Source organism: Anabas testudineus, chromosome 22 (genome assembly GCF_900324465.2).
Source record: "Anabas testudineus chromosome 22, fAnaTes1.2, whole genome shotgun sequence".
In the NCBI taxonomy this organism is placed as follows: domain Eukaryota; kingdom Metazoa; phylum Chordata; class Actinopteri; order Anabantiformes; family Anabantidae; genus Anabas; species Anabas testudineus.
In genome coordinates, this window is record NC_046630.1 from 555,657 (window position 1) to 582,720 (window position 27,064).

Genomic DNA, 27,064 nt, shown 5'->3' on the forward strand with positions numbered 1-27,064 from the left:
ATCTCAGACCATCACTGAGGTGGAAACCTCAACCTTTTACCCCCAAAACTGTGAGTTTAGACAACTCCATTATTCTGTCTGTAGAACCTCTGAGGAACATCTGAGGTACATAGATTTAACATAATCTAACATTAAACACTGGTTCTAATGAGACCGTGCTGGTTATGATTTCTGTAAGGTCTTATTAAGGCTCAAACTCAAAGGGTTTGAAAACTGGTTCTAACAGGGATCTGTAGAGTTTACAGTAGTTCTAATAGGGTTCCACAATTTGTAATGTTCTACTGTGATTCTGCAGACCTACCACTAATTGTCCTAATAATACATTTATTTTATTCTAACTAATGTTCTAGGGAACTCTACCAGTCATAACTATATAGTAGGTTCTGATGGGGTTCTAGAGAGGTTATACTGGTTCTGACAATCAGGCCCATTGAGTTTGTAAAGCTTACAATAGGGTTCTACTGGGGTTTACTGGTCATTATCCTGATTCTCATGGTTCTGTTCTGTACTCATTCTAATGAGTTCTACTTCTACACATAGATCGTTTCTTTGGATCACACTGGATCTAACAAGGTTCTGATTTACTGGGTAATAATGGATTCTGCAGTTTGGAATGGCTTGTAATAGTGTTCTACTGAGATCCTACTGGTTTTGAAGTGGAACCCAACTGACACCTGCTCAGGTGGAAGCAGAGACGAGGCGGGAGGCGTCAGATCTGCCACAGGCTTTTATTGCAAAGTGGCTTCCTGTGATCTCAGAAACAACGTTCCACTTTAAGGCTCCAGATGTCGTCGTGTTCTTGTTGTTCTTGTTGTTGTTCGTTGTGGGGGCGTCTCTCACTGCTGGGGTCAAATCTGCTTCCTGTAGTGTTTCTTTACAAATACAAGTGCACTCTAACTAACTGGTGTGACGGTTACATTCAAACTGAAAGTAAGGCGACGACCAAACAGCTAGAATGACGGCGAGTCCGACAGGAATGACAACTGAGGTAAACAAACGTTAGCGCGGTGACAGAATCACAGAGAATCTAACATCAGGATGTTTTCTGCCTCGACCTGTAGTGTTTCAACAAAAAGTGCTGGGTCTTAATCTTCTCTTCTGAATGCATAGTCTAACAATGTGCCTGAATTGAACATACTGGAGAAGAAACAACACAATAATAAATAAAGTCATATGTAAAAAACCTGTGTGCTGCAGGAGTCGCCTCCAACACATGCGGCTGCTTCCTTCACATCGACTTTTTGGCAAAACTCTGGCTGTGAGAGAGAGACAACCTTCCTGGGGTTTGGTAGTGTGTTTTTTTCTGCCAGGTGAACAGAAGTCATGTGGCAACAAACTGGGAGGTGTTTGCATATCATTATGTTAATGAGATCTCCATGTTGGAAAAAAGCAAAAAGAACAAAAACAAAAAGAAACAAAGAGGCCTAAAGACGCTAACTCCTTCAGGACATGGATACAGACAGAGCAAGCTGCTGGGTGAAGCGGCGGTGTTCAGGTGGGGTCAGGTGCTTCGGTCCAGATGGCACGGCGGTTGGCTTGGCTCCGCTCGGCCACAATGACATCACAGCGGCTTGCCCTCCAGAGACACCACCACGTTCCCGCCAAGCTTCTCGGCCAGCGTTCTGCGGTCCTGGATATCGTCCAGCCCATTCACCTGCCACTCGTGTTTGATACCTGAGGAGACACAGCTGAGGTCAGTGAGGGTTCAAATATCAACAACAACAACAACAACAACAACAAATACTAAGTAATCTGATACAAACGGACCAGCACCACTGCACGGCAGAGTGGCACTAATCTCACACTGATCTGCCGTACTGGTGCATCCCTCAATGATCAATGATACAACATAGGACAAACAGAGTGAGACATCTCCCTACAGAAGGATCTGTGTGTTGACGAAGCAGTCCGAGTTCAAAGCTTCCTGCAAACCTCAGAACCTTCCTGACCTCTCAGAGACAGACAGGTGACTTCCTTTGGTATTCCACACAATGACCTCTGACCCCAGCAGGTCACAAGACGACTCACCTGTAAACTTCTTTTTGATGGCGTCTTTAGAGCTGGCGTAGATCATCTTGCTCTTCAGCGGAGCACTCTCTGGAGCCCTGAGGAACCACAACACACAGAACATGTCAGAACACAGCAGAACACAGAACCAGGTAAAGCTGCTAATAACGAATATGTTCATCCTCCATTCAGCTGCTGATCATGTTGTCTGTCTAGATCTAGTGAACATGCTGTGACACTTGAGGTCATGTCTTCACCCTGTGAATCAGTTTTAACTTCATGTGTAATGGTTATATTATAAAATCATATTTGCAAGTTAATTCAATCTAATATTTAAAGTTTTCATTGTCAGAAACTGTCAGAAAACACCTGCACAGCTTAGTCATCAAATCCAGAGATGAAGTTACAGAAAAACCATCTGCACAAAACAGTCTAAACTAATGAACACAGAGAGAAACGCACTGCACAGCTGTTCATTTGAATTTCAGTCAGTAAATTCAGTTTAAACCTTCAGAAAATTCAGTTTAAACCTTCAGTAAATCAGTTTCTTTGCCTCTAAACTCCCATTTTGAGTCACTTCATCGTCTCCAACATGTTCAGGCTTCTGTTTTATTGGGATGGTGTGAGACTGTCTGCAGCAAAATCTTCATCTGAAAGAGAAAAACCTTTCATCCTTGCTGTCAAAACACTTCAGCAGACTTGAAAACCATCGTTCTAACGGCTTCATGTCTCCAACTGCTCTCACTGTTTTCCTGCTTCTTCTTTTTCATGTGAGGTGATGACAGACGACAGGAGAGACTGAGCCTGCGCACATTTAACTCACTGTCCTGTCTCTAAAGTCACTGCACTTTTATGGCGACTGATTTTTTCAGTCCCTGATCGATACAGTACCAGAAGATGAAGACAAGGTCTTCCTTCTTGGACTCCTTGGTCTCGTAGGTGGCGTCGTACAGGCCGTATCTGCAGTCGTTGAGCGGCAGCAGCTTGACGAAGCAGGCGTAGGGGTCGTCCACCGTCTCTCCGATGTCCCCCACCAGTATCTGCTTCCCCTCCTCCACGATGATCTTCTTTCTGTCCTCGCTCAGACAGAACAGCACTGCCTTCTTCCTCTTCTTCACCTCGTCCTGGGTCGAAGACTTCCTCACCTTCATGTCGTTGAACACCTTGATGACCTCATCGTTCACAGTCACACCTGACGCCTGCAGAGGACAGATACGTTACCTACCAGTGGGTCTGAGCAACATTCGAATGTAAAGCTGAGACCACAGAAAGTTCATCTGGATTTCTTTAACTCCGGTTCCAGCTTCAGCACATTCTTCACAGTAAAGTCAACGTCTCGGGGTCTGGACTCAAACTGTCTCCTAACGAGAAAAGACCGCAGCGAAAATCTATTCCCCACCCAGACGGGTTGAACGGTGCGAAGACGGGAGGACAGCTGCAGCGTCTGGACGAGGGTCTGACTGAGGAAATAACCTGCACGTTAACAATGAGCTAACACACACGATCAGTACGTTTTCCAGTATGAATCCATTTATCCAACATGTTTGGATTCAGGTTAATTTATTTGATTCATGACTTGAACACAGACAGTTCGGATCCATCCGAATGTGTTTTAGTATCTGGAGCGAGCCTCAATCATCGGGGGACCGGCTTCACTGAGACTTAAGATTTAAATAGTTGATAAATTAATCGTTTAGTCTTTAAAATGTCAGAAACTAAAAATTCAGGAGTCGTCTTTCAATGTTCAACAAAGAGAAACTGAAAAAACATTTTTCATATGTGTGATTCTGAAAAACTAAATCTAAATATTAGTTTAGCTGTAAACGGAATAAATCACCATAAACTAATCATCTGTGACGACCTTTTAAAATTTATTTCAATTCACAGAACAGTGACGGAAATATTTCATTAATAAGATAAAAACAAGAAAAGCTGAAAAACAACTACTACTGGTACTGGTTAGTATTACTGGTTACTCGTACTGGTTAGTATTACTGGTTACTCGTACTGGTTAGTATTACTGGTACTGGTTAGTATTACTGGTTACTCGTACTGGTTAGTATTACTGGTTACTCGTACTGGTTAGTATTACTTGTACTGGTTAGTATTACTGGTTACTGGTACTGGTTAGTATTACTGGTTACTGGTACTGGTTAGTATTACTTGTACTGGTTAGTATTACTGGTTACTGGTACTGGTTAGTATTACTGGTTACTGGTACTGGTTAGTATTACTGGTACTGGTTAGTATTACTGGTTACTGGTACTGGTTAGTATTACTGGTACTGGTTAGTGTTACTGGTTAGTATTACTGGTTACTGGTACTGGTTAGTACTGGTACTGGTTAGTATTACTGGTTACTGTACTGGTTAGTATACTGGTGTAATATTACTGGTACTGGTTAGTATTACTGGTACTGGTTAGTGTTTACTGGTTACTGGTTAGTATTACTGGTACTGGTTAGTACTACTGGTACTGTGTAGTATTACTGGTTACTGGTACTGGTTAGTACTACTGGTACTGGTTAGTATTACTGGTTACTGGTACTGGTTAGTACTACTGGTACTGGTTAGTATAACTGGTTACTGGTACTGGTTAGTATTACTGGTTAATATTACTGGTACTGGTTAGTATTACTGGTACTGGTTAGTGTTACTGGTTACTGGTTAGTATTACTGGTACTGGTTAGTACTACTGGTACTGGTTAGTATTACTGGTTACTGGTACTGGTTAGTACTACTGGTACTGGTTAGTATTACTGGTTACTGGTACTGGTTAGTACTACTGGTACTGGTTAGTATTACTGGTTACTGGTACTGGTTAGTACTACTGGTACTGGTTAGTACTACTGGTTACTGGTACTGGTTAGTATTACTGGTACTGGTTAGTGTTACTGGTTACTGGTACTGGTTAGTATTACTGGTACTGGTTAGTATTACTGGTTACTGGTACTGGTTAGTACTACTGGTACTGGTTAGTATTACTGGTTACTGGTACTGGTTAGTATTACTGGTACTGGTTAGTGTTACTGGTTAGTATTACTGGTTACTGGTACTGGTTAGTATTACTGGTACTGGTTAGTATTACTGGTTACTGGTACTGGTTAGTATTACTGGTTACTGGTACTGGTTAGTATTACTGGTACTGGTTAGTATTACTGGTTACTGGTACTGGTTAGTATTACTGGTACTGGTTAGTATTACTGGTTACTGGTACTGGTTAGTATTACTGGTTACTGGTTAGTACTACTGGTACTGGTTAGTATTACTGGTTACTGGTACTGGTTAGTATTACTGGTACTGGTTAGTATTACTGGTACTGGTTAGTATTACTGGTACTGGTTAGTATTACTGGTTACTGGTACTGGTTAGTATTACTGGTTACTGGTTAGTACTACTGGTACTGGTTAGTATTACTGGTTACTGGTACTGGTTAGTATTACTGGTACTGGTTAGTATTACTGGTACTGGTTAGTATTACTGGTACTGGTTAGTATTACTGGTTACTGGTACTGGTTAGTATTACTGGTACTGGTTAGTATTACTGGTTACTGGTACTGGTTAGTATTACTGGTACTGGTTAGTATTACTGGTTACTGGTACTGGTTAGTATTACTGGTACTGGTTAGTATTACTGGTACTGGTTAGTATTACTGGTTACTGGTACTGGTTAGTATTACTGGTTACTGGTTAGTACTACTGGTACTGGTTAGTATTACTGGTTACTGGTACTGGTTAGTATTACTGGTTACTGGTACTGGTTAGTACTACTGGTACTGGTTAGTCGGTCTAACCACTGATCCGCCTGCCGGCCTTCACACTGCAGAGTCACCGTCTCTACCGGATCCTGTTCACTATCCCGGACTAAATCGACCCCCATAAACCCGCTCCTAAAAATAAACCGGTTTAATGTTAGTTCGGTTCACGGAGCTGGCCTGGTCTGGTCCGGCCCTGGTCCGGCCGTCTGTCCCGGTTGACTGCGGACTGGTCAGTCCAGCGGGTCCACAGCCGTAATAAGATGGCCGCCCCGGGCCACACGGCCTGGGGGCAGGCAGGCCCGGCCCGGCCCGGCCCGGCCCAGCTCGGCTCGGAACACGGACCGTTCCATAGATAAAAGCAGAAAACCGTTCGTTAACGGTCCCGGACGGAGCCCCGTTACCGGAGGATCCCGGTGTGTGACGTAAACACCGTGTAACGGAGGAGTGGGAGCTGCTAACGGACTAACGGGAGCGGCAGCCATGCTAGCTAACATCACGCTGCCCGCGGAGCCACATAACGGTCCGCAGGAGACCCGCACGATCCGGACCACAAGAACCGGATTCCCTACAGCACCGTCTAAACCGGGGGACGTTCTGAGACCACTTCTTACCATGTTGTCCCGGGGTTTGTCCGCGCTGCTTCGCCGTTAGATCGGGGTTTCTCGGGGGTGAAAGGTAGCGGGGAATGTGGCCGCCGACCGGAGGAGGAGGAGGAGGAGGGGAGGAGGAGGTGGGGCCTCAGGACCCAGACCGGACCCAGACCGGACCCAGACCGGACCGGGTCTCCTCCGAACTGATACTTAACCAGGACAAAGAACATCCAAGAAATCAATTTGTCCACGTCCCATCACATTTATAACGATGTGTGAGGACCTGCAGGGGCGGACTGATGCTGAGCGGGTCCACAGGGGCCCCTAGGTCGGGCTGGGTCGGGGGTCTGTGTCAGTACCGCTACCAGGTTCCAACAGTTCAAATCCTCAGTATTAAAAGTGGACATTCGGACTGTTCCTGTCATTTTGTAGTAATTAATAATCAGTTCTGTCATTAACGCTCCTGCTGACTTGACTTGAATCCTGTTTCTGCAGAATTTCACTAAAGTTCTTAAAGTAAAATCTACACATGTCAACATGTAGTTTTCATTCCCCCACTCCGTATGTCCGTTGTACTGATGTGAAGGTGTACCAGCGTGTATCTGGGTGTACCAGGGTGTACCAGCGTGTATCTGGGTGTACCAGCGTGTACCTGGGTGTACCAGCGTGTATCAGGGTGTACCAGCGTGTACCAGCGTGTATCTGGGTGTACCAGGGTGTATCAGGGTGTACCAGGCTGGGGTGTACCAGCGTGTATCATGGTGTACCAGGGTGTACCAGCGTGTATCTGAGTGTACCAGCTTGTACCTGGGTGTACCAGCGTGTATCTGGGTGTACCAGCGTGTATCTGGGTGTACCAGGGTGTACCAGCGTGTATCAGGGTGTACCAGCGTGTATCAGCGTGTATCAGGGTGTACCAGCGTGTATCTGGGTGTACCAGCGTGTATCTGGGTGTACCAGCGTGTATCTGGGTGTACCAGCGTGTATCTGGGTGTACCAGCGTGTATCTGGGTGTACCAGCGTGTATCAGGGTGTACCAGCGTGTATCAGGGTGTACCAGCGTGTATCAGCGTGTATCTGGGTGTACCAGCGTGTATCAGGGTGTACCAGCGTGTATCTGGGTGTACCAGCGTGTATCTGGGTGTACCAGCGTGTATCTGGGTGTATCAGCGTGTATCTGGGTGTACCAGCGTGTACCAGCGTGTATCTGGGTGTACCAGCGTGTATCTGGGTGTACCAGCGTGTATCAGCGTGTATCTGGGTGTACCAGCGTGTATCAGGGTGTACCAGCGTGTATCAGGGTGTACCAGCGTGTATCATGGTGTACCAGCGTGTATCAGGGTGTACCAGCGTGTATCATGGTGTACCAGCGTGTATCAGGGTGTACCAGCGTGTATCTGGGTGTACCAGCGTGTATCAGGGTGTACCAGCGTGTATCAGGGTGTACCAGGGTGACGAGCAGGTCAACAGGCAGTAACTGGTTATAAAAAGTCAATTTATTATTTTTACATTAGAACAAACAGATGAAGAGCATCAGGAGGCCGAGAGCGTCTATCAGTCATAAATAAAGCAGAAGCTTCAACTAAATAAATACACAGCAGCAGAGGAGAAGCAGGAGGAGGTGGGGGGCTGCATCGGCTCCAGTGTAGTGTCTACAGCTGACCCCCACCCACCCACCCACCCACCCACCCACCCACCAACACACACACACACAGCATCAGTCACACGAACTGCAGAGAAGAACAGCCCAACAAAACTAAAGCAGGAAAAGTCGCAGTAGTCAAAATACAAAGTAGAAAAAGAACTACAAATCCAAGAGGCCACAGCAGCTCACGGTTCTTAAAGGAACGGTTCAACACGTGGAGATGAGTTATCGTTGTTCTTCAGTCACTGATATTGGTCTAATGTCTGTGTGAATCATAGAGCTCAAATAAAACATGTTAATAAGCACTGGTGGGTCCATTTATTTTGATGCTAAGCTAAGGACCAACCTCCTCAAGATTATTTCTACTTGTATTTATTATTATTTTCTTAAATTGTCATTAAATGGTTTAGTTTGTAAAACATCTGAAAATGGTGAAACTGGAGATAATAAGGTCCCACAGCCTGAGATGATGTGTTTCAAAAACTTTCTGTACTTGGACAATAAGACATCATTGAAAAACCATGTGAAAAACCTCCAGCTGGGGATTTTTTATCCTTTATCATTTGACCCACCAACTGATCGTTTCAACTCTGAACTCACCACAGACATTAGATTTCACCTTCATTCATCATTTCTCCAAAATGTCGAACTATTCCTTTACGGCTCATTCTATTAAAATCCAGTATTCAACTTCCTCAAGGAGACAAACTGTTTTTCAAGTTCACCTCAGCACAGATTAGCTTGTTTTGGTCCTTTGTTTTTCAGCTCGTCTTCACCCTTGTCCTTTTTCACTCCACAGATGATCTTAGTGATCGTACAGACTTTGGAACAAACCTCCCTACAGTGTGGAGGAGCTGAGATGAGCTCTCTAACAGTTTATTATCTCGAGATAAAAGACCTGTGGACGTGATGTGTGACAATTTACAATATCCAGTTTTCTTATCTGAAAGGTTCCGTAGACTGACAGGTTCAAATTACTGCTGTTAATACACCAGGGTGCATGAAGGATTGGTTTGAAAGTGTCACATCACATTTACAAACTAAACCAGAGAATAATTGGAAATTTCAATAACTGGATTTGAAATCTCTCTGACTTGCGGCCTGGTTGACTGATATCACACTATTAAAGCACTAATCACAGATACAGGTGATAATACAGCCACACTAGCAGCAGCAGCACTATGTTTCACAGGTAACAGTGACATCATATAAACAGTGTACAGTCAATACTTCAGTATTTTAACCTAAACCACAAACTTTCCCTCAACTTAACCACATTGTTTCTCTACATCATAACAATCTAACAGTGACAGTGAAAGTCCAGCGACCAACTGAACCAACAGGCAGCTGGAACATTTATGAATATTCAGATCATTTTGTTATTGATCCCGTCACACATCACGCTCACATGAGTGTATTGATGTCGGCAGCACCAGACGAGTTTGGTCCGTATCACTGATAACAAGCTGCGCGGCCGCTCAGCTTCAGCTGCACTGTCAGAAAATAGTTTCATTCAAATCAAAACTTTTGTCCCTGAGCAAACGCAAACAGCCTGATTTAATTTCGTTTTTTGTCAGTGCAAAGCTGAAGCTTCTTTAGTGGTTTTTGTTTCTCTGGATGAAAGGAAACATCAGGACTCTTCTGTCCTACAGCACCACAGGCATGTCCCTGCTACATGTCCACAGTCTGCCCACACAGACGGAGATAAATGCCCTGAACATCAGCAGGTCGGAGGAAATCTACGCCACAACTTTTCTACGTTTCTACCAACTCACAGTAGCTGCATCTTTATTCCACAAGGTTTGTATTTGTAAAAGTGAAGCTGTGGATCAAGTGAGAGCTCAGAAAAATAATGAACAGGTAACATCTGTCTCAGGTGAGCTCCGGAACTTTAACATTTTTTGGTTCCTGTGATATTCATGACTTCTGATCCCTGAAGTGAATGACACTGTTGGTGAGGTGTCAATCAGACATGATTGCCTGCTGCTTCACATTCTCAAGGGTCAGAGGTCACGAAGGAGAAACCCTGAATTAATTTCAGCACCAACTCCATCAGGAGGGAGACATCATCCTGCCCACTTCCAGCCCCCAGACCAGAGTGCAGCAGAGTGGGCATTGGTGAGGTCACAGGATGTGTTCAGTTCAATGTCGGGAGCGTTTGATGGGCGGGGCAGAGCCACGCTGCGATAGGCCGAGTCTGTTGAGCTCCGAGTGAAAGAACTTCTGCAGGCGGAGGCCGACCTTGGCCTCGTTAGTGTGACGAGGATTGTACTGAAGACAGTTGGAGAACATCAGCTCCACGTCTGAGATGAAGTCGCCTGGAGACAGAGACAGTCAACACTTTGAGTCACAAGTTGAACTGTCAAAGCAGAACCGTAAAATAAAGCTCTTCCCTTCAAAACTGTCGTCTCTGCTGCGCTCTACAGCATGTTTTTTTGTATCTTTGCACAACTTCACTGCATGTCTGCTCTATGTAGAGCACTATCCGTTCTGTGTACGTTGCTCAGTACACCTGTGGTTTATTTCATTCTATCCACAGCGGCTGGACAGTGTAGTGATCAGATCCATTTGGGAGACCGGGCTTTGAATCCTGGCTGTGGCCTACCTCCAGTGGGGGTCCTTAGGCGAGACCTTCTCACACCTACCCTGCCTTGTGCCTCACTTGTAATTTGCTACGGTTAAAAGCATCTGATAAGTGACTAAATGTAAATATCTTTTTCAGGACATTCAGGTTGTTGTATTGATTATGATTATATTGGACATTTCTGCCTTAGTTTTCCCTCTTTTCTCACATCCACAATGTTTTTCATGTTGATTTATCCTCTATAGCAAATACAGTCTCCACAGGAAATCAACAGGAGCTTCTGAGCTAGTTACTCTTGGATAATTCATCTCACAGGACAGACCTGGGGAACCTGTCACCTGTATGGTTCATCAAATACAAACGGTGCTATAATTTTTTTATATTTTAAGTATTGTGGTGTCCATATCCATCTTTTGATATTAAACCCAAATGTCTATCAAATGTTTACAGCAAAACAACCTACTTTGAATTTTTGAAAATGTAAATCTGATTCCAACAATCACATCTCAGAGAAAACACAGCCTTGTCTGTTTCCTCACCTGCTGTCTGATATTCACAGTTGTTGACTTTCTCTCTGATGGTGCTCAGAGCAATCGGCTTCTTGATGATGTCATAGTAATCAGGAACCTGCACAACAGTATGCAGACAGGTGAGTAGCAGACAGAGCAGCAGGTCAGTTCTACATTTCCATCACGACCATGTACCTGAGTCCTGGACACCAGCTTCATGAAGGGCCAGCTGTTCTCATGTCTGACCAGCTCCACGACCAGCTGCTCGCAAGCCGACAGCTCATGGACGCCGTGGTTCCTCCCAGAGGAGCGTCGGCTGGATGAAGACGAGGAGGACGATGAGGAGGATGGAGGGAGGACCGGCTTGGAGGGTTTAGGAGGAGGAGCAGCATCTAGCGAAGCAGCAGAGGTTACTGGTTTTAATGGTGATTAGATGGACAGGTGAACTGAGCCACCTGGATAAGAGACTAAAAGTCAGGTAAATCTTCACTTTTAATGAGCTAATTAACCTGCTAGAACCAGAACTTTTACCTGTTAACAGATGTTTAGAGGTGGAAAGTACCCAAGAATATTTTGTAAAGTTCTGTACAATGTTGAATATTTTTACTCCACAATATTTCAGAAAAGGATACTGTAAAGTTTACAATGAGCAACTCCTTTAGTACTTTTTAGTGTCTTAATAAACATTTTTTTCTATTTTTATTTACACTTTATCTAACAAAAAGGACAGAAAAAAGAGCTTTGCAAAAAAAAACAAAACAAAAAAAACAACAACTTTTATTTAAGTACTTAAGTAAAATGTCCACATACAGTACTTCCAATACCATTTACTCCAGTAGTTTACCTGTTGATGGTCTCTTGCGGGACTCCTTCTGACTAGGTGAGGTCTTGGAGTTGCTGTTCAATGCCAGGATCTCATGGCTCAGGCGGGCGCTGTTCCTACTCCCAGACCGAGGTGGAGCTTTCCCGCCAGATGCCGTGTTGGCTTTAGATGTAGGGGGTGTGGCCTTTTTACCAGAGGACCTGATGGAAAACGGAGTCAGTGAAGCAGAATCAGGGCCGCAGTAAACAGGTGAGAGAAAAGTAGCAGATACTGACTTGGAGGCCGATAAGGTTTTCCCTGTGGAGGTGGCGTTTGTCTTGGGCGTGGCTTGTTGGCCTCTGGTCTGAAGGCTCTTGCCTTTGGGGGCTGCAGCCTGGCTCTTCTTGGTGCTGCACAGATTGAAAAAGCAAAGTAGCTTTTGTTTAACACTGATGTGTACAGTGGTCCTAAAGACAGAATTCTGCTTCTACAAAGGTACAAAGATAAACCTCTATGTAGAGGCACAGCAGCACATCAAATTCCGTTTCTAGATTTATTGAACGTCTTCAGTAAATTGTGATTTGTTAAACAACACTGCCCGTAGTGTACATGTGCATCTAGTATATCAAATATATGTGAACATAACCTTCACACTGTTGCTTACATGCACCACAACATAGCCAATTCAAAAATCACAGAAACTGACATCACACAGAAAACAGAGGTCATACCATTAGAAAGTAAAAAAAAGGAAGCATCACTTTCAAATTCCTCATGGAAACATTTATGTTGTCATCTGTGGCATTTTTGCTTTTGTGCTGCTGCTGCTGTTCTAGTTTTACACACTTTGTATTTTGTTTTCTCTCTGTGATCCACTTGTCAAATAGAATCAGAAGTTAATTCCTTTAACATGTGTGAATGATTAACTTTGGACATTAAAAATTAATTTTGTGAGTCGAGCTCTCAGAACCACTGTAGATCCGACTGATTTTTCCACACTCACCTCAATACTACTTCTTCCTCCTCCTCCTCCTCCTCCTCCTCCTCCTCCTCTTCTGACTCTTCTTCCTCCTCCGACTCTTCCTCCTCAGACTCTACCTCTTGGTTTTCCTCCTCCTCGTCAAGAGAAGAGCGCTGACGAGATGGGATGCGACTGGATCTCTGTTTTGGTCGACAGTCTGGACAGAACCAGTCTCCCTCTGGGACCGACTGAGAAATAGAATAGAGTTGGTGAATAGACTTCCCAGGAACCAGATGCTGTTTGCCAGAACCTTCTAGCAAACAGTATTTTAAGGTTCTGTCCAGTTCTAAACTCAACTCTAGTGTGGTGGAGTCTTCAGAGTCACATGAATCTGATAGGGATTAGAGGTACGTATGGTTTATTCTCCCACCTTTTAGTACAAACACTAATCTTATGAAACAGTTGAGTCAAATTAACTATGCAGATGAAAATGTGTTTAATTCATAAATGACTGACATGGAAATCAACATCCTTCTTCCCTAAAACAGTCTCCAGAGCTCTGAATGTATCTGTGTGAAAGCAGCAAAGAAGCAGCAGCCATCTCTAATGGGACCACACCCACAATTCTGATTGTGGGTGTGGTTTGTGTACCTTGAGGCGGGGCCTCAGACAGTGGGTGTGGTGTCCTCTGTCACAGCCGTCACACAGCAGCATGTTGTCTGCGTCTCCTTTGCGTCTGCAGATGCGACAGCGAGCGTTGAGGATGGAGCGAGACCAGAGGATGCTTCGCTCCAAACTGGACAGGTGGACAAACACCTGAACACACACACACACACACACACACACAAGCATGTTAATTAAGACACACAGTCATAGTGCCGGCTCTATATCAGATGGTTCTGTCAGAATAAAATCTGCTACACTGTACCACCACCACTATGGAGGGAGGTCTATTCAAAACAAGTGTTCAGGTTTCAACAGTCTCACACTGACTGAAGCAAAACTGCAGATTGTCTTTTACAGATATCGGTGTGTTTCAGTTTGGATCCCTTAAAAAAAGCAAAAAGTGCTGCTGTGTGAATGACCATCAATGTGGACCAGACTTGGGCCTTCAGAATGTGGATGTATTTGATTATCTACTAGTAAATTATGAGTTAGGTGACGTTTTCCTGACCTGGGACAGACTGGAGCAGGACTGCAGAGACTCCCTCCATCGCTCCAACACTGTCTTCACGACCCGACCGCTGTCACTGCCATCTAACAGAAAGTTTAAGATGATTTTTAAACAGTAAACTGGCTCTTCTGACAGTGAGGTCAGATCAGATTAGACCCGTGTTGAGGTTGCCAAGTCTTTACTATCTCTAGTCTACCAGGAAGTCGTACCATCACTGGCCTGGTCTTCATCTTTCTTCTTGTTTTTCTTCGTCTTTTGCTCTTTCTTTGAGTCTTCGTCACCTGTAGGGAAACAAGCAGCTTGAATACGCATTACAGTGAGCACCCTCCCAGAAATTTCCAGATTTTTCCAGACCATTTCCAGGCCTGGAGAGAGACTCACCCAGTGGAGCTTTCAGGAAGCGTCTCTCGATGCCTTGCTCAATGTGAACGAGAGCCTGAGCCAGGATTCGCACTGAGCTGCTGACCACCTGAGGCGTCCCACTGCCGCTGGTCCCACTGTCTGACTTCAGCTCCTGCAGTCTGACACACACACACCATTTTTTACTGTATAGAAACACATGACTAATAATCAGTTGTCAGTTTATTAGGAACACCTAGCTGCATACCTGTCTCTGGCCTTCAGGTGGTTGGAGTCCACCTCCATGGCCTCCACTCGTCCATTCATCCCTCCGTTTTCTCTGCCATCTGAACTCAGCAGCTCGTAGTTTCCTGCTTCCAACGCTGAGCGCCACACGTGTCTGTCCATCACCTGGATACAGACGGAGACAGACAGGTGAGTTGGACTTTACCTGCCGTGTCTGGGTCTCTGGGTCTTCACGAGCAGGTGTGTGTACCTTCAGAGTCCCCAGAGTTCCCTGGTGGATTCGATCCTCGATGTCCAGCAGCAGGTCTCTCAGTCTCCCCTCCATCAGAGTCTCTGCGGCAGCAGTGCATTCTGGGACGGATCTAGATGACTCTGGATTATCTGGACAAACAGGACAGCTGTGTCAGAGGTCACAGTCAACCTGTGTATGATTAGTTTACAGGTGTGTGGACAAGTGTCTCTTATTACATGTAATAATTACATACCCGTGTGTTTTTATTCCTCTGTATTTACGAATTGTGCGGATTTCGTGTGTGGTTTTGGGCGATTACCCATGAATGTACCCCTGTGTACAGCTATCGTCTTACCTGTGTTCCTGTACTTGCTCCTGTCACAGTTCTGCAGCACATGGTGCAGCCTCTCTCGCTCCTGCAGCAGCGCCTCCTTCAGGCTGCTCTCTCTGTGGCCTCGAGGGTTCAGAGCCTCAATCAGCTGATCCACCTCCTCCATCGAGCTGTAGAAGGACCACTGGTTGGGCCGGTTGACAGGCAGTCCACAGGCGTGGAGGGGGACGGGGCTTGAGCCAACACTGTTCAGGATGAAGGTTGAGTCATGGTTCGAAAGCTCTCTGAACTTCGTAACTCATTTCACAAATGAGACCAAATAAAACTGTGACCCACCTCCCCTCAGCTGGCTCCTCTTTGGTGACCTCCTCAGCTTCCATTTTGTTCACAGTGGCTTCCTGTTCCGGTTTTGGGTTCGGCTGCAGCATGTCCTCTGTGAGGCCAAAGCAATCGTCCTCCACAAAGAGAGCGGAGGCTGAAGGGAGGATCCAGTATCTGCGGTATAAGCGGTCCCTGCCGAGAGGCAGCAGGCAGGTGCAGGCTGCTGCCTTCTGGATCCGCTCCTGCAGCTCTCGAACCTGCAGGACAAACAGTTGGGTCTGAGAGCTGTGATCATGTTTCTGTTGTGTGGTTTGTGACTGAAGACATGAACATGTGACTCCGAAAGGAACTGAAACCAACATAAAAGGAATCTGCTCAAAAAGCTGAAACACAATCAACCATGAAAACAAACAACAAGCTGAGAAAGTACTGGATAATAAAGACACAGGTGCAATGTTTATAAGTTAATCTGCAGATTATATTCTTCAACTCCTTTGATTCTATTCTTTGCTATACTTCCTTCAGTTCAAATACCATCTTGTTTTGTAAATTCAACAGTTAAACATCTAAAAAAAATTCACTTTATTGTAAAATGTTAACAAAATCATCATCATCACGTGTAAAACTGCTGCATCAATAATCATTTTAAAGACAATTAGACTTTTCTGTTTTTGCTCAGAGAAGATGGTATGACTCGGCAGCTCCAGTGTCTGAGGGTCTGACCTTCTCCTGCTCCTTCTCCAGCTCCTCTGCTGTCAGACTAGTTGGGGGGCAGGATGAGGCTTTGGGGTCAGAGGTCATCTGTTGCTGCTCTTTTTCTTTCTGGTTGACTTTAGCTGCAGAAGCGAGCAGAGAGAGACGACTCAGCAGACGTATGTCACTAATATTAACACTTCCTGCCCACACTTGACAATAAATATACTTAAATGTGCACACATTTATTATGAAGCTGCAAATAGAACCATGCTGATAATACTAAAAAGCTTAACAATAAACCTCCGAAAATATTCATAAAAAGCTAAAAAACATCTAAAATTTGATTTTCTGTTCATAGTGACTGAAATAATAATTTGATTATCACAACAGCTGCAGATTAATTCTGTGTCCATCTCCTACAACCTCTGACCCAGTGGACTATACTGGATCATAATTGTATTATATTTGGTCTCTAGAACAGGACTTTTGATGAAGGCAGAACTTGAAAACATATGGTAAGTAAAGGGGTTGTCCTGCAGATGAGCCGTTTTAATTGTGACTGACCTGCAGGACTCAGCTGCTGTGTTTGTTGTTTACTTTTCATCTTCTTGTTGATGGATGGAGAGTTTTGCTCCTCTTCATCCTCAGTGTGCTGCTCTGCTGGAGTCTCACTGCAAACAGAAACCACATGTTTCTACAGGTCCACCAACGTTTAAGATATACAGAACACAATTCCCAGTAATCTAACTAATGAAACATTAATAACTGGGAACACAGTTCTGTCACCTGTACCTGTTTGTTTGTATTCTCGCCTTCATCTCCAGCTCCTTCAGCCTCTGCTCCTGTTCTCTCAGCTTCTCCTCTTTACGAAGACGAACCCTAAACAAATGGAGACAAACATGAGGAGGGGGAAAACCTGTGATGTATCTGAACCTGACTGAAGTCTGCGATATCATGTGCTGTACATACACCTGTCTTGACCTGACTACACCCGTGTCTGCAGGTAATATACAGTCAGGTTCATAAATAATGGAATGGGGGTGTGTGTATAAACTTACTGCTTTGAATATACACATGTATTGGTCTACCTGTGTGACAGGTGTCTACCTGTGTGCAGCCTCCTCTCTCTCTCTGCGGTGTTGTTCAGCTCTGATCTCTCTCAGCTCGTGTCTCGCCGCTCTCTGCTCTTCCACACAGTCTTCGATCAGATCTCTGCTAGACGCTAACGTCAGCAGCTTCCCCACCAGAGCCTGCAGAATCCTCAGCTTCTCCCCTACACACACACACACACAAAATAACTGATCAACATCTATCAATAGACTCTCCTATAAATCAGCATGTACCAGTATTTGTTTAAATTGATCAGTAGTGATAGATTAGAACAGTATCTGATTGGTCGGTAGCTCACCTGGTGTCAGGTCGTACACTGCTGTACACGACAGTTTCTTAAGCAGCGCCGGCTCAGACAATCGTAGCTCCACACATGGGTCGTCCATCAGAGTGAACCCACCCTGCTTCTGGTAGCGGAACTTGGCATTGCCATGGTTACAGTCGGCGCCAGACGCCAGGATGTGCAGGCGCAGAATTTCTGACAGCGTGCAGCTGTCGAGGTCCAACTGCTTCAGGCTGCTGCCCTGATACAGCTGAGGCCACGCTGCAGCCAACGAAGCGACGGCGCTGAGAGCCGAGTGGGTCGGGTTAGAATCGTCATCCAGAGCCTCGGTGAGGTCTATGCACAACACACACACACACACACACACACACACACACACACACACACACACACACACACACACATTAAAGTGGCTGCTTGAGAGTTCAGGCTTGGATCAGGTTTAGGGTATAAACGGCATTTAGTCGTGATGGTCCTCAGAAGTATAGAAAGACAGTCTCTGACCTTCAGCCTGGTCTTTAGCCACCTCCTCCTGCTCCTCGTCCAGAGCCTGAAAGATGGCCGACAGGAAGAAGAACAGCAGCTCACACAGAGGACCTTCAGGATCAGAACCCATCAGAGCCTCCTCTAGAACCTCTGGAGAAACAGAACATCTGTTAGACATGTGCTGTACATTATTAAGTTTATATATTATATATAGTTTACAGTTTTCACCTGTAGAGAAAGAAACAAAAAAGAAAATCAAAGCTCAACTCAAACAGACCAAAGTGAACATCCAGAATCTCCATTAGAACCTCAATTTGAATCAACCACACTTAGAACAGCAAACTACAGGACCTCTTCTATAGAGTCCAGAATCATCAAGATGCATCAACATTTCATGCTCACCACACTGACACAGGAGCAGAACCAGACTATATGCAGAACCCTGAACAGAACAAAGGAGAATTTGAAGAGAGGATATTCTTACCCAGAGAGATTCCATCAGGGAACTCGTCTTTCAGGTCAAAGACTTCCCCGAAGGCCCGCAGAAACTCCAGAACCATCAGAGCTTTTCCAAAGAGCTCTGCTGGAAGACGGGTTCTCACTGGAACCGGAATGGGCAGCTCCTGAAAGAACCAACATACAAGATTCTGGTTCATTGAAGAGCTGCTTATTTTTATTCATTTTACTTCATGGAGTCTTTACCCCAGATCTGGTCACACTACACTGTCACATACAGATACAACACAGTTCTGTATAGATTTTAGTTTAAATGAATTTATTACTGGATATGTGTTATATACTTATATACAGAGTAAAAACACAAACAAATGAGAGAAAGAACTACACAGAACCACTGATCCAGAGGAGGTACAACTTCAACATTTTTCCCCCAAAACACAAAAACATGACTAAAGTTGATGTCATCAGACTAATGTTGACAATAAACTTTAGAATTGAATTGAATTTGATTTAAGTCCTAAAGAAAAAAAGATTGGATTTTACACTTTTCCAATAACCTGCAGAATCTTTCTTTGATAAAACTGAAACCAGTGGTGCGTTTGCTGACCTTCAGGTCTTCACACTCCATGTCCTCTCTGGGTTTGTTCCACAGTTTCAGTCGTTCAGCGTATTTCTTCTTCTCCTCCTTCAGCTTCTCTCGTTCCTGTGAATCACATTCATCACGTCAACACTTCCAATTATTTTGAACAGACGCGGGAAAATCTGAAAACTCACCCTCTCCTTCTCCAACTTCCTCTGCTCCTTCTCTTCCCTCCTCCTTTGCTTCTCCTCCTCAAACTTCCTCCTTTGCTCCTCCTTCATCTTCTCCTTGTCCTCCTTCTCCCTCCTCTTGGCCTCTTGCACCTCCTCCTTCTCCCTCTTCAGTCGAGCTTTGTCCAGAGCTGCCGCAGCCATCTCCTCCCTCTGCTGCAGCAGCTTCAGTTTCTCCTCTGCCGCCTTCAGCAAAGACGAACTTGTCTGCAAACATTTTACAATTACATTTAGCGTGAGGACCCCTACCCCTAAGACTACAGCTGGGATTCAAACGCCAGTCTCCCACATGGAAGCTGGTGATCTTACCACTACACTAACCAGCCACTTTGTAAACACATCACATTTATAGCTTGTGTAACATTGTTTCGCCAAAATCAAGTTCTGAGGTGTTACTCCTCCTGTCTAGTGGCTGTTTACTGGACTCCAAAACACAAAATGAGCAGTATAGTGTACGTGGTACAGTGCAGTGAAGAATGCTCTGAACTGTACATTGGAAAAACCAAACAGCCTCTACAGAGGAGGAGTAACACCTCTAGACCTGAATTAGCTGTGGAGCTTGATCTTAAGGACAAAGGACACTCGTTTTAATACAATATTGGACAATGAGGACAAGCGCTTTGGGAGAGGGGTGGAGGAAGCCTTGCATGTGCAAAATAAAACAAAGGAGCTGGTGATGGACTTCAGGAAATCTGGGAGTCCTGTCATCCCTCTCTCTATACAGGGGGAGGAGGTGGAGGTTGTGTCCGAGTACAAATACCTGGGAGTGTACTTGGACAACAAACTGGACTGGACCAAAAACCAATCAGCACTGTACAAAACCGCTCAGAGCCGGATGTACTTCCTGAGGAGACTCAGGTCCTTCAACATCTGCAGCACCGTGCTGATGATGTTCTATAAGTCTGTGGTTCCAGTGTGTTCTTTTATGCTGTGGTCTGCTGGGGCAGCAACATGAAGGTGTCAGACACTAACAGACTAAACACACTGATTAGGAGGGCTGGCTCTGTTCTGGGGGTGGAGCTGGACCCTCTACATGTTGTGGCTGAAAGGAGGATGCTGTCTAAACTCTTCTCAGTCCTGGACAATCCCTCCCACCCACTGCACAGTGTGTTGGCTGGACAGAGGAGCACGTTCAGCCAAAGGCTTATTAACATTAAATGCTCCACAGGAGATCCTTTCGACCTGTGGCCATCAATCTGTACAATTCCTCCCCCCTCTGTAAGGGGTGGGGGAAATGATAGTTGTGTCGTATACTTGCTGTGAATCTATATATTTTGACCCAATTTCATTAAACTATTTTACATGTTCTGTATATATATATTGAGTTTTTTTGTATTGATGTTATTGTGTATTTATGTTGGTGTTGGATCTTTCCTGGTTGTGGTTCCTTTTCTTTCTGTCTGTTTTCAGAACAATGGTAATGAGGCAAAATAATTTCCCTCTGGGATTAATAAAGTTTTTTTAATCTTGAATCAAATCAACACCCCCTCACTCAAAAGAGGTGGAGGACTAAGATAACAACCCGACTCCCATTTATCATGCTGCTCTTTGATCTATCCCCAAAAGGCCAGTTCTCACCTACACCAGGTTAGACACACCTAACGACCCATTTTAGGTGATAAGAGGCGTTGGGCAGAGGTGTGACCATTATATCCTCCCCATCCTTTGTTTCACCTAACGAGTCTATTCAGGCCATAAATTATTGTCTCTAACCAACTGTCCTCACACTGAAAAAGCAACTTGATGAGTAGCGAAACATTTCAACCTGGCAAAAGGAAGTCCAGTTGCTGTGATACCAGATACTGAGGAGAACCTACTCACGACCACAAACTGAGTGTCTACATTTCTCTGTGTTCACAACAGCGAGTCCTTCCACAGTTTGCATTTATTTGAAGTTTAATTCCAGACGTGTCTACAGCTCCTCTCCTGCAGTAAAAACTATTCGCACTGATTTGCATAATGTTTAACAGCTTTAACGGAAAATGCTGTGGGAAAAACATTCAGCCAATCACAGCTGCTGCTGCTCTCACCTGTCCAGGTGAGCCACGCCCCCCAGCTTTAGAAGGGGGGCTGAAGGGAAACAGGGGCGGCTCATCTGGGAAGAACTGAGAGAAAGTCTGTTCAGACAGCCGGTACTTTGCCACTGTGGAGGGCTGAAACAGGAACAGACACTGTTAATAGTCACAGAACATCTGGTTGGTATAAAGCAGCAGGGTGTTGTGGGTAATATTGTTCTCACCTTGAGTGTGATGGTCCCATTCTGAGGTTCACAGTGTTGTTTGAAGAGCAGCTTCAGTCTCTCTCTGGACAAAGTCGTCTTCCTACGACTGAACAAACAAACAGCAAATCACATCAGTGAGCTATTAATGTAATTATTCTTGTAATAATAATAATAATAATAATAATAATAATGTATACTTTATTGATCCCCTTGGGGAAATTTATTTATAATGGATTAATCTACTGATTATCTAAATTAATAATTTGGTGACAGCATTAAAAGTCTACCTCTGTCCAACTAACATTTCCAAAAATGTTCAATTTACTCTAAACTACAATGAAGAGAAGCTGAAGACGAACCAGGAACCAAACATTTGTGTTGCAATATGCATGTGTGGCCGCAGAATAAACTCAAAAAAAAAGTGCAAAAAAAGCATGTCCTGCACAAACTCTGGGGGAGACTACTTCTAGTTTGTCATGAATGCATTGATGCCAACACCTGCACACAAGGGAACACCTCTTACAACACGAAATTGTTTTCAGGTTTGTCACGGTTCAGACTTTTAGAACCGCAACATGAGCAACAAGGTCTTGAAAAACACACACACACACACCACACACTGAATGAGGTGAAGCTTCTTACCTGATCTGATTGGCTTTGACAGTGAATGGCTCGCCATGTCCATCCTTCATCATCCTCACTGTGTACTTAAACACTGACGGACTCAGGGGCTGCTTCTTCTTCTTCCTGTTGGCGCGCACGCACGCGCGCACACACACACACACACACACACACACACAACTGTAATACTGCATGTTCTCAATCCTCCAACCTTTGACACAAAAGCCAGGTGATCTTTGACCTACTGACCCGTTGACCTGTGCTGTGGGACTCTGGAACGCACTGCTCTCGTCGTCACTGTCACTGATGATGATGGTATCACCATCTGTCGGCTTGGCGTGGCCGTTAGCGATCTGTGTCCCATTAGTACTGGAATGAGGTGAGTGCACCTGAAGGATCTCACACACTTGTCTACACACACACACACACACACACACACACACACACACACACACACACACACACACACACACACACACACACACACACACACACACACACACACACACACACACACACACACACACACACACACACACACACACACACACACACACACACACAAGTTGATAACACCAGCACACAGGTGGAATCTGTCTTGTGAAACATCAACCTGCAGAGGTCTTACTCCTCCGGTCCCCTTTAGGACATTTTAGCAGTTTACTGTTTGGACTCAGGTCTGAGAACTATCCCATAATACATTACATTATGAAACAATCACAGAGTCCTGGTTGGTACCATTTTCCTTCTAGGTTTAGCTTGTTTATTTGACAGAAGTACCTGCCCATCTGTGCTCACTGTACAACATTCATCTTTCTGTATATGGCCCTGATACACATATGTGCACATTAAATCAGACCAGACACAGATGCTTGTTCACTTGTCCTAACATCATCATCACCTGACCGGTGAGTCAGGTCAGCTGCATAGCAGCTCTGCCATCGGTGTGTGAATGTGTGTGTGCTTGTGTGTGTGAATGGGTGAATGAGATGCAGTGTAAAGCGCTTTGAGTGCCTGCTAGGTAGAAAAGCGCTATATAAGTGCGGACCATTTACCATTTACCATCATCATCAGATACAGATGCAAAGACAGTTAAAGAACTGAGAGATGCACTGCAGCAGAATCTCTGTGACTGAGGTTCCCTGAGTGGTAACCCCAGCACTGACCAACACACAGTAGAAGCTCCTCGTTTTGTTCTGCCTTTCTCTTTTAACCCACATCTCAAACTGATGGTTTCCTCTCCCCAGTACCTTGCTCCGTTGCGTCCTGTGACGTCCACAGTCTCACCAGGGAAGAACCGGTCTTTGACAAAGGCGTAAACGTCCTCACAGAGCTCCGTCAGTCTACAGCGTCGGCTCAGAGCAGCCAGGTGGAGCAGAGGCACCACCAGACATTGAGGGAAATTCTGCAGACTCTGCTTTGCCCGTCGCTCGCTTTCCACCGCCTCCAGGTACGTCAGGCCGGCTCGACCCGTCAGAGCACAGCTCCACACCAGACTGTTACACAGGATGGTCCTCTCAAAGAACTCACTGAGGAAGGGGAGGACACGAATCACATTAGCCTCACTGACGGTTAAGTTATACAAGATCAGTCAAACACAAAGACCTTCTGATGAAGGGGATCTGTTACTGACTGAACTAAAACTGGATTAAACATTGCTGTCAGGTGTTGCTGTGAATAATATAAAGTAAGTACAATATTTATTTAACCAACAATAAAACTCAATGGTTGAATTCTAACTACATTAAGACAGGACAGACGGTACATAGTTATAGATTAATATGTCAAATAGTGTTTATTAACTAGTTTAATTAGCTGCAACTATTACAAAATAATTTACTATATTAAATATAAAAAACAAATATTTTAATTATTGATAATTTTGCTAAATCCTAACAGACAAATTGAAGATGGAGTATAGTAACAATCACTCAGAGATTTTAGTCACAAAATATTTTAATTCATTTTCAGATACACTACTTTCTAATTGTGTACTTTTCCCCTTTTTAATCACATAACTGTAATTGATCCATCAGATCACCTCATTTAATGCAGCTTACATTTCTTTATTCTTATTGATGAATGTCAACATATTTATGTTGATGAGGTTATTTTCCTTTCTTTAACAAGACGTAGTTATTTCCTCCTGAGATTAATATTATTTGAATGTTACAACAGTTAATTAACTTTCAAAATAGTGATGAGGGAGAAAATTCACAGTTCTTGTTTTATGCTAAATTATTGCAAAGTGAATCTGTGGCTAATAAAAGGAGTCTGCAGACTGAAATATGAAATTGATATCTTTAACATTTTCATCTTTATTGTTTTCCCTCTCTGCAGCTCCTGTAGTGAATTTAGTTCTGAAAAGATTTTAACAGTGATTGTAACAGATCTCAGACTGGTGAGGCCTCAGATTGGCTTCAGATAAAACATTTCTGGAGGAATTTCTCCTCAAGAGAAGAGAAACTGTCCCAGCCGTCAGTTCTGTTTGCTGCTGATACCTTAGAAAAATGGTGAACGTGCCCTTTAACCTGACTCCACCTGCTCCCGAGTCTTGGGAACTAACGTAAAGTTTATAAACCGGGTCCAACGCGTCATCAGGCCTGTTCCCACTCAGCTAACAGGCTACAACTAGCTGCGCTAACCACCCACTGACACTTCAGTTAGCAACACAGCTAACAGCCGCTAACCAACTTTAGCAGTTAGCCAGTCAGCTAACTTAGCTAGCATAACACCTGCCCCGCTAAACTGTACAGTCCAACTTGGGCCAGGTGTTTTCACCTGTCTCCTACCTGTCAAAGGAGACTTTTATGTTGTAATGAGCTCAGATACGATTTACTTTTCATTCTGAACAAAGTTTTGTTTGTTTGTCTGGAAGTTTGCCAACGGACCAACTGTCAGTCAGCCACCGGGACATCCCTCAAACTTCACTCCAGCGGCTCTAACGGAGCCTTAACCGGCACACGGGGGAGACAGGTGTCCCCAGTGGGACTTACTCATATGTCCGGAAGACTTCGTGTGTGATTTTACAGAGAAACACCTCCTCGTCCGGCCGCAGGTCCGCCGGAGGTTTCTGCCGGATGAAGGCTTTTCTGTGGAGAAGCGGCATCTCTCAGCTCCGCTTCCACCGGCCGCACTCTGAAAGAGAACAAAAAGCAGGGAACCGGGTCACAAACACCGAATATCAGACACAAAGTACCGCGAACACGAGTCTAACTCGACCCTCACATCAGCCCCGGGGTCCTGGAGCGAAAGTACCGGAGGAGAGAGCGAGCAGACGGAGTGCGGAGCAGAAGAGCGGGTCTTTTGTTAGACGATAATCTGCCCACATGGAAGTGTGCTCCTCACGGTCCGAGCCGACACATTCAAACTCCCAACAAAACCCACAAAACACCAACACAGCGGCCTCAAGCCGCCGACACCCAGTCGAACCCAGTAGAAACAGTTTTCAGGTGATTATTTACCGAGTTGTGTAACGATGAGGCGATAATCCGCGGTACAAAGTGAAGAAGTCCGCGGGCTGAAAGCTGCTCACAGGCGGCTTGTTGACCAAGTTTTACTCCACTTCACGGACCACACATTGAGCTCGGAAATTTAAGTGTTTCCGCTTTTACAGTCACGTCAACACGTTTTCACATCAGTGTAAATTTGGGATGTTTGTGATGTTAAACTGAATAAAACAAGCTGGACATGGGAAGTAAACAGGGTCACATTACTGTTGAAACAAGAATAATAATGTTACTCACAGGAAGTAGTAAAAACAACTAAATGCATTTCATTAAGTTCTACACTTCAGTACCAATTTGAGGTACATAAACTTACTGTAGTAGATTCAGTGATATTTAGATTATTAGTAAAAGTATTAATGTGTTAACGTGTTACCATCCTTGGTTGGGGTCGAGCCGTTTAAGTTATGGATGCAAAAAATCTTTATTCGAAAAGTGACTAAACTTTTCAGATCAATTTAAATGCTAATAGAAATAATCATTGAAGTGATTAACAACAAGCATGAATGCATCAGTAATTACAGTCAAACTAAATTTACGTATAGTTAATGCTTTACTGAATAATATTTTCAAGCTGGGGCTTTAACTAAAACATATTAACAGAGTTGTATAGTGACAATATACAAAATATATTTAATAACGAATCTATTTCCATTTGAATCAGTATGACAGGTGTTACTATGACTAAGAATGACCAGATGAATACAGTTAAACTGTATTAAACAGTATTTCTACACTGAGAATGATATTTCTACTTAAATAAAAAATAATCTCAGTGCAGGAGCGGCGTCTCTTCCATATTTTTAATTAATCTATTCATTAAGTGTGAAATTTAGTGTAACCAATAATTTCCAAAAACAAAAATGTGTGATGCACCTGAACGCAACACACTGTGGGCGGGGTGTCATTGTCTTCCGAAAAGGCGATTGGTCGGCCGTCCTGCTTCTCCTCCGCTCTCAGCCAATGGTTGCCGTGGAAACGATCCCGCTGTGTTGTGAAAGAAACTGAATCGCGACAAGGAAGCGGGTCGGTGACGTCACAGGAGCGAACAGCAGGAAGCGGTGACGTAAAGTGAGTGGCAGCAAGAGGTGATGTCATCAAAAGAAACGTGATTTATTGAAGTCACAATTATAAACTAATCCGGACGGAGATACTGTATCAGGATCAAATAATCCTGATTTCATCCAGGTGATCCGAGTCCTCACACACAGATGTCGTCACTCTCCATCACAACAGATTCCTCTCCCGACTATTATTGACCCGTTTCATCCAACTTTAGATTTTTCTTTTTTGTGTTGATGTGGATCTTGTCTGTTGTTTTTCTAGTTTGTTTGAACTAAGAGCAGCTGTAATGAGGCAAAACGATTTCCCTCAG

The 27,064-nt window shown here is 44.3% G+C and overlaps 2 protein-coding genes and 1 long non-coding RNA gene across 3 annotated transcripts; 1 reads left to right on the forward strand and 2 right to left on the reverse strand.

The window, feature by feature from the left end:
- Positions 1 to 709: 709 nt before the first annotated feature.
- On the reverse strand, positions 710 to 6,493 carry cfl2 (cofilin 2 (muscle)). Its single transcript, XM_026339788.1, has 4 exons — positions 6,375 to 6,493; positions 2,899 to 3,206; positions 2,029 to 2,105; positions 710 to 1,674 (listed from the first exon to the last, which is right to left on the reverse strand). The coding sequence occupies exons 1-4, from the start codon at positions 6,375 to 6,377 to the stop codon at positions 1,562 to 1,564; spliced, it is 501 nt and encodes a 166-aa protein (XP_026195573.1). The 5' UTR covers positions 6,378 to 6,493; the 3' UTR covers positions 710 to 1,561.
- Positions 2,070 to 11,115, forward strand: LOC113148204. The gene is made up of 3 exons (XR_003297424.1): positions 2,070 to 2,159; positions 10,538 to 10,703; positions 10,828 to 11,115. It is a non-coding gene; the product is annotated as an uncharacterized LOC113148204 (long non-coding RNA).
- Positions 8,042 to 25,762, reverse strand: baz1a (bromodomain adjacent to zinc finger domain, 1A). The gene is made up of 30 exons (XM_026339791.1): positions 25,648 to 25,762; positions 25,180 to 25,321; positions 23,434 to 23,712; positions 22,432 to 22,594; positions 22,205 to 22,311; positions 21,581 to 21,668; positions 21,372 to 21,494; positions 19,306 to 19,548; positions 19,139 to 19,234; positions 18,557 to 18,695; positions 18,091 to 18,222; positions 17,602 to 17,922; positions 17,301 to 17,466; positions 16,986 to 17,072; positions 16,758 to 16,864; positions 16,221 to 16,333; positions 15,513 to 15,754; positions 15,201 to 15,421; positions 14,864 to 14,994; positions 14,636 to 14,778; positions 14,410 to 14,549; positions 14,238 to 14,309; positions 14,029 to 14,111; positions 13,506 to 13,670; positions 12,897 to 13,102; positions 12,190 to 12,303; positions 11,936 to 12,114; positions 11,287 to 11,483; positions 11,122 to 11,209; positions 8,042 to 10,316 (listed from the first exon to the last, which is right to left on the reverse strand). Exons 2-30 carry the CDS (start codon positions 25,290 to 25,292, stop codon positions 10,141 to 10,143), a joined length of 4,434 nt encoding a protein of 1,477 aa, XP_026195576.1. The 5' UTR covers positions 25,293 to 25,321; positions 25,648 to 25,762; the 3' UTR covers positions 8,042 to 10,140.
- Positions 25,763 to 27,064: the final 1,302 nt, after the last annotated feature.